The sequence below is a fragment of the Nerophis lumbriciformis genome, linkage group LG26 (genome assembly GCF_033978685.3).
Source record: "Nerophis lumbriciformis linkage group LG26, RoL_Nlum_v2.1, whole genome shotgun sequence".
In the NCBI taxonomy this organism is placed as follows: Eukaryota; Metazoa; Chordata; class Actinopteri; order Syngnathiformes; family Syngnathidae; genus Nerophis; species Nerophis lumbriciformis.
The window spans coordinates 472,663-486,052 of NC_084573.2; the positions used below are offsets into that span (position 1 = coordinate 472,663).

A 13,390-nucleotide genomic window follows, 5' to 3' on the forward strand; every position below is an offset into this window, starting at 1 on the left:
TTTGCATAGTAGAGTTTTAACTTGCACTTACAGATGTAGCGACCGACTGTAGTTACTGACAGTGGTTTTCTGAAGTGTTCCTGAGCCCACGTGGTGATATCCTTTACACACTGATGTGGCTTTTTGATGCCTGAGGGATGGAAGGTGTGTAATATCATGGCTTACGTGCAGTGATTTCTCCACATTCTCTGAACCTTTTGATGATATTACGGAGCGTAGATGGTGAAATCCCTAAATTCCTTGTTGAGAAATGTTGTTCTTAAACAATTTGCTCAGGCATTTGTTGACAAAGTGGTGACCCTCGCCCCGTCCTTGTTTGTGAATGACTGAGCATTTCATGGACGCTGCTTTTATACCCAATCATGGCACCCACCTGTTCCCAATTAGCCTGTTCACCTGTGGGATGTTCCAAATAAGTCTTTGGTGAGCATTCCTCAACTTTCTCAGTTGAAGCGTTTCTGGGTGTTGTTGATAAATAGCTGTGGCTTTGCAAAGTAGAGTGTGAACATGACATATCTTGTCTTTGCAGTCTATTCAATTGAATATAAGTTGAAAAGGATTTGTTGTATTCTCTTTTTATTGACCATTTACACAACCTGACAACTTCACTGCTTTTGGAGTTTGTAGTTAAATATCCTTGTTTGGGGCTTTACAGTATATTGCCATAGTAACCCCATTATGCTGAATTTTGAATTATTGAAGCATTTTAGGGAAAATAGCAGTTGTCAAATAGGCTTGTGGAAGTAAGATACACATGAACAAAGTTTGCCCTCATTCTGCACTAAACACACATCACACCAATCCAACTCAGAAAGAAGAAAAAAACATTTTTATTTTGGTATTTGATTGTTCTCCGGGCAGCGTAGCCACACCTCAACGGGTGTGCTTGAGATAACATTGAGCATTTGGAAGGATGGAGGGAGGGGGAGGGTTGAGGACTTGGTACTGGACTTGTTTGTGAAGATCTCATTCCTCAAAGTGCACCTGGTTAAGGAAGGTGACTTCTTCTTGGGGACACCTGGAGGTTCACCTTGCACACCTGAAACACACACACGCTTAGCTACTACCATATATATATATATATATATATATATATATATATATATATATATATATATATATATATATATATATATATATATATATATATATATATATATATATTTGTGTACTATTATTATTTTGTAATTACTTTTCTGGTTCACAATTCTAAAGCAGTAATTCGGGTTGGGGTGGCTCGGTTGGTAGAGCGTCCGTGCCATCTGTTATTGTGTCCTTGGGCAAGGCACTTTACCCACCTGCCACCAACACTGCTTTTAAAAAGAGCATAACCACGTGGATAAGAGGTTTCACTGTGTAGAGCACTTGGAGTCTCTAGAGAAAAGGGCTATATGAACATTATTCACGTCACTAACTCTCAAATTTCGTGGCGCGCCAACTAATCACTTAATTAAATATTGGAACAAAGTGTTACTGTTCAAACCGTGCCCACAATGATTTAATATACTTAAATAAAGACTCTGACTTGTTTTAATGCATATTTAGACCTTCTACACTACTGTATTTAATGTTGTCATTATGGTGGTACTTAATGAATACTTAGGTCTACTACACTACTGTATTTAATGTTGTCATTATGGTGGTACTTAATGAATACTTAGGTCTACTACACTACTGTATTTAATGTCGTCATTATGGTGGGACTTAATGAATACTTAGGTCTACTACACTACTGTATTTAATGTTGTCTTTATGGTGGTACTTAATGAATACTTAGGTCTACTACACTACTGTATTTAATGTTGTCATTATGGTGGTACTTAATGAATACTTAGGTCTACTACACTACTGTATTTAATGTTGTCTTTATGGTGGTACTTAATGAATACTTAGGTCTACTACACTACTGTATTTAATGTTGTCATTGTGGTGGTACTTAATGAATACTTAGGTCTACTACACTACTGTATTTAATGTCGTCATTGTGGTGGTACTTAATGAATACTTAGGTCTACTACATTACTGTATTTAATGTTGTCATTGTGGTGGTACTTAATGAATACTTAGGTCTACTACACTACTGTATTTTAATGTTGTCATTATGGTGGTACTTAATGAATACTTAGGTCTACTACACTACTGTATTTAATGTTGTCATTATGGTGGTACTTAATGAATACTTAGGTCTACTACACTACTGTATTTAATGTTGTCATTGTGGTGGTACTTAATGAATACTTAGGTCTACTACACTACTGTGTTTTAATGTTGTCATTATGGTGGTACTTAATGAATACTTAGGTCTACTACACTACTGTATTTAATGTTGTCATTATGGTGGTACTTAATGAATACTTAGGTCTACTACACTACTGTATTTAATGTTGTCATTATGGTGGTACTTAATGAATACTTAGGTCTACTACACTACTGTATTTTAATGTTGTCATTATGGTGGTACTTAATGAATACTTAGGTCTACTACACTACTGTATTTTAATGTTGTCATTATGGTGGTACTTAATGAATACTTAGGTTCATACATACATAGTATATATTATATATTACATGAAGCACACACCCTAGTGGCAGCAGTCATGATTACAACGACAATGGAGCTCCAAATTACTACTAAATTCATCAAAAGTGTTTATTTACTCTTACAGTCGGATTTAATCAATTTTTAATCAGTATTAAAATAAAAAACAAACAATGTGTTAAAATAAAGCAAGTAGAGACACTAAAAATGTTGAAGGAAATTCCCAAGTAATAATAGATATTTAACATTCTTTAATATTGTCGGACTATTGGTGGCGCCTTCGTGTGCTGTCCACTAAAAATAACAACCATACTAATAATATTAGCGCTCCACATTCCCATCGTCCTCATTGCTATGGCAACAACGCCGTCAAGTCTTCATCTAAGAGCTTGCAGGATCGCCTCACCGACTTTATCGCCATTCCTTGTTTTTTCAACATTAAAGATAGAAGAAAAGGTACCTGGGGAGCTGAGCATGTGGGCGGCTGGAGGAAGATGGAGGAGGCGGGACCAGGGAGGAGGCGGGACCAAGGAGGAGGCGGGACCAAGGAGGAGTCGGGACCAAGGAGTGGGTGATTCATCCTCAGTCCAAATCCAGCCAGGAGCACCATTCTCCGTTGTGGTGTCCTGACTGATGGCTGCAAGAGTTGTCCTTTAAAGGCCATGGAGGGAGACCCTGTTCCTGCACTAGAAAATCTTCATTCCTGGTGAGATGGAGGGGAAAGTTTGGGGTGAAAAAAAGGTAACGCTGACGCTTACTTGTCGTCCAGGCTGGCTTTGAGCTGAGCTTCCAGTGCCATTTTGTCAAAGGTGCGCATGTTGGTCTCCTCGCGCACTTTGTCGCGAACGTGGAAGGAGGCGCGGGCGACGGAGCGAGCGCTCTCCAGCACCGCTCGCTTCTCCTTGAAGATCTGCTCGCTCTTTTCCAACTTCCTCTCGATGGACTGCAGCAGGTCCACGCGCCGCTGCTTCTCCTCGTCCTCCACGCGCTGCCGGTTGAGCCTCTGCAGGCGCTCCTTCTCCTGCCGGGACTGGACGGCACGCTTGGCCTTCTCCTTGGCGTGCTCCTCAGCCACCAGCGCCGCCTGTCGGGAGCGCTTCTCCGCCTCCTTGGCGCGGGCCTCCAGCTGCTGCTGCTGCTGCTTCTCACGCTTCTCAGCGGCCTTGCGAGCACGCTGGATCTGCTTGTCCTCACGCCTGGCCTTCTCCTTCAGCTCCTGGTCTCGGCGCTCCACCATCTGCTTGTAGTTCCCCAGGGAGCGGCTCAGCTTCTCCTCTGCCGTCCTCTTGGCCTCCTCCCGCTCCTCCTGCTCTCGTCGGGCGATCTCCTGGATCAAGGCGGCGTGGCGTCTCTTCTCCGCCTTGTTGAGGCCTCTTCTATCTTCCTGGGCTTGGTGCTCCTTCTCCTGCCTCTTCAGCTCGGCAATGGTGAGCTTCTCCTTCAGCAGCAGTCGTTCCTGCTCCAGCACGGCTGCTCGCTCCTCCTCCAAGGCCTTCAGGTTCTGCTCCTGCAAGGCTTTCTTGTGCTTCTCCTCCCGCGCCGCCTGCTGCAGCCTCTGCAGGCGTTGGCGCTCCTGCTGCTCTGCTAGCTCCTTCCAGTGCTTCTCGCTCTCCTCGGCCTGGCGCAACTTGGCGGCGACAGAGCGTCGCTCCTGCTGGCTGAGTCTGCGCTGGCGTATGGACACCTGAGTCTGCCACAAGCGCTGGTACTCCATCACAGCACGCTGCTTGTCCCGCTCCTCCTGCTCATGCCGCAGCTCCTCCATCCTGCGCTCGCTGTCCCACTGGAGGTGGGCCACGTAGCGGGTCTGGCTCATGATGTCCTCCTCTTGATATCGAGCCAGCATCAACGCTGCGATCTTGCGGTCACGCTCTGACACGGCATTCAGGCCTCGCCGCTTCACCTCCTTGACGATGCGCTCCACCTTCTGCGTGGTCTGGGGGGAGTGGCTCAGGTCCCCCAGGCTAAGGCTACGGCCCATCAGAGAGTTGAACGTGGCCAAGGTGCGAGCGCGGGGGCTGGATACTTTTGCCCAGTGGTCCCGCGGACCGTCCCAACTGTACGACGACGAAGCACCGGACTCTGAGGATGTGCAAGTTGTGGTGTTGGAGGTGGAGGGGGGCTCCATCTTTCTCTGCAAGGACTCCGTGGAATGACTTTTAGCATTCGGATGGAAGTGACCATTGTGCTTGGAGAACCCACCGTTAAGTGGTGTGCCGGTGCTCTGCGGTTTTGACACTGATGACGTCAAGGTTGACTTGGCTCGGACAAAAGTTGGCGGTTTAGATGTCGGCCTGGGAAATGTGTTTGACGATTTGCTGCCAGAGGACTTCCGGACAACCGCTGGAGGACCACCAGACTGTGGTCTTGTGGTTTTAGCTTGTTCATATGAAGATGTGGACTGCTTGGGCCCTGAGGAGCCAGCTTTGGTAGTTCCACAGGCTTTAGATTGGAGAGGTGCTCCTGCTTTAGATGACAGTGCTGGAGGGGTGGATTCAGAATCGAAACTGGAGGTCACAGGTGTAGGAGACTGCGAGGAACTGCAGGAGACTTTGTGCTGCTCCATCGAGGAAGAGGAAGGAGAGCTATTGACTGCCGCCTGCATGGCCCTCCTCTTCTCCTCCCTGATGATGCGCTCCCTCTCCTCCCTGCAGTGCCTCAGCTTTGCGTGACGCTCCTTCTCGTAGACTTCAAACAGACCCGTAGCCACCCGCATGGAACGACCCGGCGCCTCCCGGGCAATGTCCGACAGCGGGCGGGGCAGCAGCTCGACGGGTTTGACGCTGCATCGGGCACAGGCCTCCAGCGAACGGGGGCTGGTCAGCACGTAGCGGCTGCCCTCTGCGGCAGGGGAGTCAAAGTTGTACAGGTCCAGGTGCAGTTTGGGCGACAGATCGTCATTGTTGGGCTGCGGCAGTGGAGCTGAAATCGCCGCCTGAACCGAGCCGTCTGGAACCGAGCCGTCTGGAACTGAGCCGTCCGGAACTGATCCTTCCGGAACTGATCCGTACGGAACTGAGCCTTCTGGAAACGAGTCGTCTGTAACTGAGTCGTCTGGAAACGAGCCGTCTGGAGCTGAGTTACCCGGCAACCCAACGACATGGCAAGGGCTCGGATCGCAGCTGCCCGAGGGCGGCGTCTGAAAGCAAGCATCTCCTTCCTCCTCTGTGGTGGCGCCATCGGCCTGATCTGGCAAGCGGTGGTCTTCAGAGGCCAGTGTGGGGGCACAGAGTGGCGGGCCAATGGATATGGTCTGCTCCTCTGCCTCGCAGGGGTCCACCATCGTTGGCTGATACTGCAGATGGAGGACAAAAATAACGTTTTCAGTTAGAGCAGTGTTTAAAAAGTGGGACGGGACCCCCTGGAAGGTCCTGGTGAGGTGTCATGGCGGCTTCAGAGTTTTAGTCATGCTTGAGCAATACACAGGCCTCCAGCTAGGGGGCAGGAGTGCTCAAACTAATCAACCCAGTAGAAGAAGAACCAAGGAAGAGCTAACGGTGGGGAAATGTTGACGTTTTGACAGGAATAAAAAGACCAGGAAATACCAGAAAGCATACAAAGTCCTTGGGTTTAAAAAACCGGTGTGTGTTATATGTGAGACTTTTAAGTTGGTCTATGCGATTTCTATTCATCAGCAACAACAACAACAACAACAATCGGGCCGCGCTCTTCAGCATCGTGGCCACTGATTGGCTCAGCCTCAGGCAGCATTAGCATGCTAACTGTTTCAAACGCCTCAGACTCATCCGACTCGGTACTTGACACATGCTGTTAACTTGCTAACATTAGCATGCTAGCTTTTTCCCGCTTGTTTTACAGCCAACCTCCGAATCATATAACTTGGTACTTGACACATGCTAACTGTTAGCATGCTATTTTTTTGGGGCTAATTTGACATGTGTACGCATCATATGACGTATTCTAATGTTAGGCTTGCGTATTTGCGGATTTCATCACGCAATCTCTCCCAAAATGTTCTAGTTTTTTTGTGTAGTCTTCTAATCTGGGATGGTTTTAGTTTGTCTTTAGAATATCATAAAATATTTGAACTGGATGCAAACTATTTAGTGAGAACCCCTTTTCCAAGCGTTAGTGGTACATAGGAAAACCAGATAAGTTTTTTTCAGATGAAAACAACATTATTCTAAATTATATGCATGAAATATATTATTTAAATACAAATTGACAAATGTTGACCAGGATTGTTAGCACGACTACAGTACATACTAGCTGTGTACACACCAAACATGAAATAACACTTTACAGATACTGTAATAGGATTGTTCGTGTTTTTCACTCAGTACAGATTATAGTCAGGTTGGGCTAATACGGCCACGGGTAAGATGGACCCCCGTGCTACCTGCCGCATTCGGGCAAATGGGGCTCGTAAACCTGGTAAGGCAGCCCATCTAGGAGAAGGAAATCTCCAATCTCAAAACCACCGCTGCCTTGCGGTCAACCCACTCGAGGGTAAGGCTAAGGGGGTAAACTTACTTACTTACTTAGTCCTCTTGCACTTCAGGGTGCGTAGAGCCGACCATAGCAACCAGGTCTCTCCATTTGGGTCTGTTGTGGGCAAGGTGTTGAGCTTGTGCCATAGTCACATTGCAGGCCTTAAGGTCCTGGGCTAATACATCCAGCCAGCGAGTCCTGGGGGCGCCTCTAGGGCGTCTCCAGCCAGCTCGCTGCGGGTTGAAATCCAGGATTTTGCGCGTGGGGTGTTCCCCCGGCAGGCGGATGACATGGCCATACCAGCGCCCTCGCCGCATTGCTGCGTGGCGAGAGGCTGGGAGCTGTTGGGTTAGCTCTCTTAGGGTCTTGTTGGTGACATGCTGGCTCCACGTGATGCCTTCTATCCTCCTGAGGGCTCTGGAATCAAAGCCATTTGGCCTGGCCGCCAGGATGTTATTCAGCAGCCATGTTTCCGAGCCGTACAGAAGGACAGAGGTGACAGAGGAATTGTAGACCCTCAACTTGGTGTCCCGAGATATGTGCCGGTGTCGCCACAACGGTCTCCACAAGGACCACAAACAAACCCCGACAGAAAATCAGGAGCCGGAGTCTTGAAGGCGGTTTGTTGTTGTAGCGTCATTCCGGCAACTCTTGCGGCGTCGCTGGTGCCAAGTTGTATCGACACTCTATCGATCCATTGGATCCACCAGCCATGCGGAGAGGGGGGGCTTGCTGCCTGGACAACAGCTTGCCCTCCATAGTCCCATGCCCAGGCCGTGTAGATCCACTGGAGAGGTCACTCCAGCAGATACCGGTTCTAAGACCATCCGATTGGCGAAGGAAACAGGTGCCAGGGGCCATCTCCGTCCGTGGGAGGGACCATCCCAGTGAGACCCCCTCTCCCCTCTTTTTGGATCCACCCCATCGTTTCCCGAGACGGAAGGATGCCGCTGACGACAGATCGGTGTCCTATCACAGTGTTGTGTGTTACAAAATCTAACTTCTTTCCGAAGCTAGCTTTTACAGCTAATACCGTAGCACGGTGATGTGTTAGCACGCTAGAAAAAGAGTTCCTCAGTGTTCGCTCTTACAATAACAATGTTTTACAGTTTGTTATTATACATGTTACACAACCTAAATGCCTTTTTAAATGCAGTTTTAAAGTGATTTAGGCCCTGTTTACACTAAGCCGGCTAAGGTTATCCAGGGTAAATCCCACCTAACCTTATCCGTGTCCACACACACACAATAGTGGTTTAAGACCCCGCCGCGGCGCAACATGACCTAGTACGAATTGTTGCGTTTGGACCAGTTGTTCCTCCCAGGGAATTCAAGTTTCTGGCCACTCCCAAGCTCTTTTATGACTGTACAGCTGAGTAGAAGAACCACCAGACACAGAATAGGTATTTTGTAATATATTTGCAAAGCTTTGTAAATATAATGAGAACAGTCCAGCATAGAACATTCAATCACGCAGCTAAAATGGTCTGCTCTAAAATATGGAAACCTTCTATTCTATAAAGTCTCTCTCCCTCCCACCCTCGCTGTCTTGTCTTTCCAGCCCAAACACATGCCCATTGTCCTCCGCAGCTGGACACAAGAAGAGATAAGGAGAAGGAGTATCTCTCCTCCTTACATTCCATAGTCAAGGTTAGCACACAGTATTTGCAGACAACCAAAAGACCACAATTGGAAGAAAAACACTAGCTGTTTTGTAATATGATTATGAAAATAAAGAAGTAACACTTAAATACGGATATATGTAAATATCTGCCTCCGACAGTATGTTGGGAAAATGTGCAGGTCATAGTCACCTCCAGTGTTGTTAAATGTAACTTATGTGAACAATATCCAGTGTTGTGCTATTTCAATGAAGTGGAATCCAGTGTGACTATTGTAGTGAATCACACCTGAGACATCACACATGAATCACATCTTTATTACACACCTAAACAATGTGATAAAGAACATTTGACATCAATCAATCTAGGGATGTAGATATCTGCTCAGGACACTCCTCACTCTTTTGCCTTCACCTTCATTGTCCATTCCTTTCTGCTGACTTGATATACTCTGGACCTAGACGTTGAGTCCGGGACATACATGGCGGACAATAACTGATACAGTCTGCTTTGCCAGTCCAAAAGCATTCGCCGTTTTCCTCGACGGCCAGGTAATACAAAGCACACGCTACCTTTTTTTATCACATCCACGGGAGCTCGCATTCTCGTTGTCTCTTCTTCGACAAATTTACCAAGTTTTTGGCTAAGTAGAATCCCAGCTGACCTGGACATTGGAAAGTTCTCTTGCCGTCTGAGAAGTGTTGTATCCCGAATAGCTGCAATGGCTTTCTCTTAAGGTATTCATGTGTGATTTCCACAATTATGAAGTTGGCTGTGGCGTTACTTCCTGTGTGGGGCGCGGCCTTTCTGGCGTCACTTCCTCTCCGAACTCAGTTTGTAAACGATCAATGAGTGCGTACAAAGCTAAGAGCCGGAGATTCAAGAAAAACACGGCTGACTTACCTGTGTAAAAATTTGTCTGAGGAGGGGAACCTTAAACGCTGGTTTAGTGTGGCTGAAACGGGGTTCAGGCTAAATAATTATCCTGCTTTTGTCTTCTTGTCTCTCATAAGATTGTGAAGGAAAATTCCCCACCAAGTGCAGCTCCCCTTGAAGCTGGGTGTATTTCTTTGGAGGTGTGTTCCATCCCAGAAGGAGAGGATGATGGCCTCCAGGGAAGTGACATAACACAAACGCAGCATCCTCCTTCAATAGAAGCTTCCATCTATTTAGGTCGGAGTCACCAGGCCGAGAGAATGAGACTAAGTCTAGGACTACACTAACCTCTTAAGGCCCAAGCTGTTTGTTTACATGCTTCTTCTTTTTTTCTCTCTTTGCTATTTGGGCTTATTGGACCCTATTTAGAATAAAAACTAAGAGCCATCTTTTGATATGATGTACTTAGTCCATAAGTACACAAACGTGTACTTCATGTTTAGTGACATGCTAATTCTTATAATTACAAATTCCATTGTATGTTCTACTCTTCTGACACCACCAGGAAATAAGAGCTAAAAGGTGCTGTCCACACATGTGGCCACTAAGCCTTTAGAGCAGCGTTTCTCAAAGTGTGGGGCGCGCCCCACTGGTGGGGAATAGAGACATGACAGGTGGGGCGCGAGGAACGGGAGGAAATTTCACTTTAAATTTTTTTTTTAAATTATTATATTCTTAGATTATTTTTTTTACTATGCTTTCATTTTCTATACACACTGTAAATCACTTTGTGATTCTGTCTGTGAAATCCGCTATATAAATAAATGGAAATTACCGGTACTTATTTTTACTGTAGGCTTTATATTTCTCGGTACGAGCGAAAGTTTGACAGATATAGCAACAGTAACTAATGGGGGCGGGGCTAAGCGGAACAAACTTTGGCGCGGATGGGTAGCAGGCTAATGTGTGGATCACAATTACACAAATATATACATTTGTGACTCGCACTTCAAAGGTCGTCGAGCCAGAGCCAGCGCCTGCAGAGAAACAAAAATGTGACGGACACACAGTGTGTCATTCACCGGGAAGCACTCGCGTCAAGGCAGCTCAGCCCCGAACTCAATGAGGTTTTAACAGATGTTGTGAGCGCGGTAAATTTGATCAAAACACGACCACTGAAAGTGCGACTGTTCTCTGCACTGTGTGAGGAAATGGGAGCTGATCATACAGCCGTGCTGTTTCACAGTGAAGCAAGGTGGCTCTCCTGGGGGAAAGTGCTGTCACTTGCCCTGTCTTGCCAAATGCATAGCTCCTCCTTTTTTTTTTGTGGCACTTTTATTGTATTTATTATTGAACTTGATGCAAGTTATTTGATTTATTATTGAACTTGATGCAAGTTATAACACTTTTTTTGATTTATTATTGAACTTGATGCAAGTTATAACACTTTTTTAAATTTATTATTGAACTTGATGCAAGTTATAACACTTTTGTTGATTTATTATTGAACTTGATGCAAGTTATTTGATTTATTATTGAACTTGATGCAAGTTATAACACTTTTATTTGATTTATTATTGAACTTGATGCAAGTTATAATACTTTTTTTGATTTATTTATTATTGAACTTGATGCAAGTTATAACACTTTTGTTGTTTTATTGTTGAACTTGATGCAAGTTATTTGATTTATTATTGAACTTGATGCAAGTTATAACACTTTTATTTGATTTATTATTGAACTTGATGCAAGTTATAATACTTTTTTGATTTATTATTGAACGTGATGCAAGTTATAACACTTTTTTTGATTTATTATTGAACTTGATGCAAGTTATAACACTTTTTTAAATTTATTATTGAACTTGATGCAAGTTATAACACTTTTTTTGATTTATTATTGAACTTGATGCAAGTTATAACACTTTTATTTGATTTATTATTGAACTTGATGCAAGTTATAACACTTTTTTTGATTTGTTATTGAACTTGATGCAAGTTATAACACTTTTGTTGATTTATTATTGAACTTGATGCAAGTTATTTGATTTATTATTGAACTTGATGCAAGTTATAACACTTTTGTTTTATTTATTATTGAACTTTATGCAAGTTATAACACTTTTTTTGATTTATTATTGAACTTGATGCAAGTTATAACACTTTTATTTGATTTATTATTGAACTTGATGCAAGTTATAACACTTTTATTTGATTTATTATTGAACTTGATGCAAGTTATAACACTTTTGTTTTATTTATTATTGAACTTGATGCAAGTTATTTGATTTATTATTGAACTTGATGCAAGTTATAACACTTTTGTTTTATTTATTATTGAACTTGATGCAAGTTATAACACTTTTTTTGATTTATTATTGAACTTGATGCAAGTTATAACACTTTTGTTGATTTATTATTGAACTTGATGCAAGTTATTTGATTTATTATTGAACTTGATGCAAGTTATAACACTTTTGTTTTATTTATTATTGAACTTGATGCAAGTTATAACACTTTTTTTGATTTATTATTGAACTTGATGCAAGTTATAACACTTTTATTTGATTTATTATTGAACTTGATGCAAGTTATAACACTTTTTTTTTATTTATTATTGAACGTGATGCAAGTTATAACACTTTTTTTGATTTGTTATTGAACTTGATGCAAGTTATAACACTTTTGTTGATTTATTATTGAACTTGATGCAAGTTATTTGATTTATTATTGAACTTGATGCAAGTTATAACACTTTTGTTTTATTTATTATTGAACTTGATGCAAGTTATAACACTTTTTTTGATTTATTATTGAACTTGATGCAAGTTATAACACTTTTATTTGATTTATTATTGAACTTGATGCAAGTTATAACACTTTTTTTGATTTATTATTGAACGTGATGCAAGTTATAACACTTTTGTTTTATTTATTATTGAACTTGATGGAAGTTATTTTATTTATTATTGAACTTGATGTTATTTTATGTTATTGAGTTCGAATGTATACAACTTGATGTTCAATAAATTTGAAAATGTTAAAGCTTGGCATTAGCGCTCTGTTGGGGCGATGGGGGCAGGTGGGGCTTGAAAATTCCCCCTTGTCCAAAGTGGGGGATGACAAAAAAAGTTTGAGAATCACTGGTGTAAACAAACTACGATGAGTTCAAGGATCGCTGAAATGAGTAGGACAAAACGGTGCTTGCCAAATCCTCTCATCAGGTTAAGAATGTTTGACATAAAAAAGTGTCATTTCTAACAACTAGGAAGCTTTGTGTCATTCAAACTAAATCTTCTTCATCTTTTTCCATCTCTTAGAGAGGTCAGGTGAGCCACTAGGGCGGCGCTAGAGAGCTAGATGAAGGGACAAGCGGTATAAAATGGATGGATGGATGGATGGTATTTATTTGGAGGTGTGTTTCATCCCTGAAGGAGAGGATGACGGCATATGGCGCCATGATGGAGAGGGTTATGGGGGAGGGGCATATGGAATCATGATGGGGGAGGGGCATATGGCGCCATGATGGGGGAGGGGCATATGGCGCCATGATGCCTCCAGGGAAGTGACACAACACAAACGCAGCATCCTGAGAATGAGACTAAATGTCTGGAACATCCATGAGGAGCTCACCTGCCAGTGTTGACTGCACCGACGCTTTGTTCCCCTTCGCTCCGGACTGTCGCCCCCCGCACATCATCAGCTGTCACGTGCTCCTCCGAGCATCCGCGCGGCGTCACGTCGCCTCAGCGTCGCCGCCCGCCAGGGCGATGACGTCACCGAGCGACAACAACAAAGAAAAGGATTATTTTTGCTTTGTTTGTGCCTTTGAAATCATGTCATCCTCGCAGCTGCTCGGACTCAATATGCTCAGCATCTCCCGCCGCCTGGACCAATGACAT

The 13,390-nt window shown here is 43.8% G+C and overlaps 1 protein-coding gene across 2 annotated transcripts; it reads right to left on the reverse strand.

Moving 5' to 3' along the window:
* Nucleotides 1-316: 316 nt before the first annotated feature.
* Nucleotides 317-13,390, reverse strand: ccdc177 (coiled-coil domain containing 177). 2 transcript variants are annotated; one of them, XR_009817966.2, is made up of 3 exons: nucleotides 13,122-13,390; nucleotides 3,000-5,834; nucleotides 317-1,039 (listed from the first exon to the last, which is right to left on the reverse strand). XR_009817966.2 is itself a non-coding variant. In XM_061987709.2 (2 exons), exon 2 carries the CDS (start codon nucleotides 5,820-5,822, stop codon nucleotides 3,294-3,296), a length of 2,529 nt encoding a protein of 842 aa, XP_061843693.1. In that variant the 5' UTR covers nucleotides 5,823-5,834; nucleotides 13,122-13,390; the 3' UTR covers nucleotides 2,453-3,293. The 2 variants fall into 2 exon arrangements, 1 of the variants encoding a protein (XP_061843693.1); XM_061987709.2 differs by lacking the exon at nucleotides 317-1,039 and having other exon boundaries at nucleotides 2,453-5,834.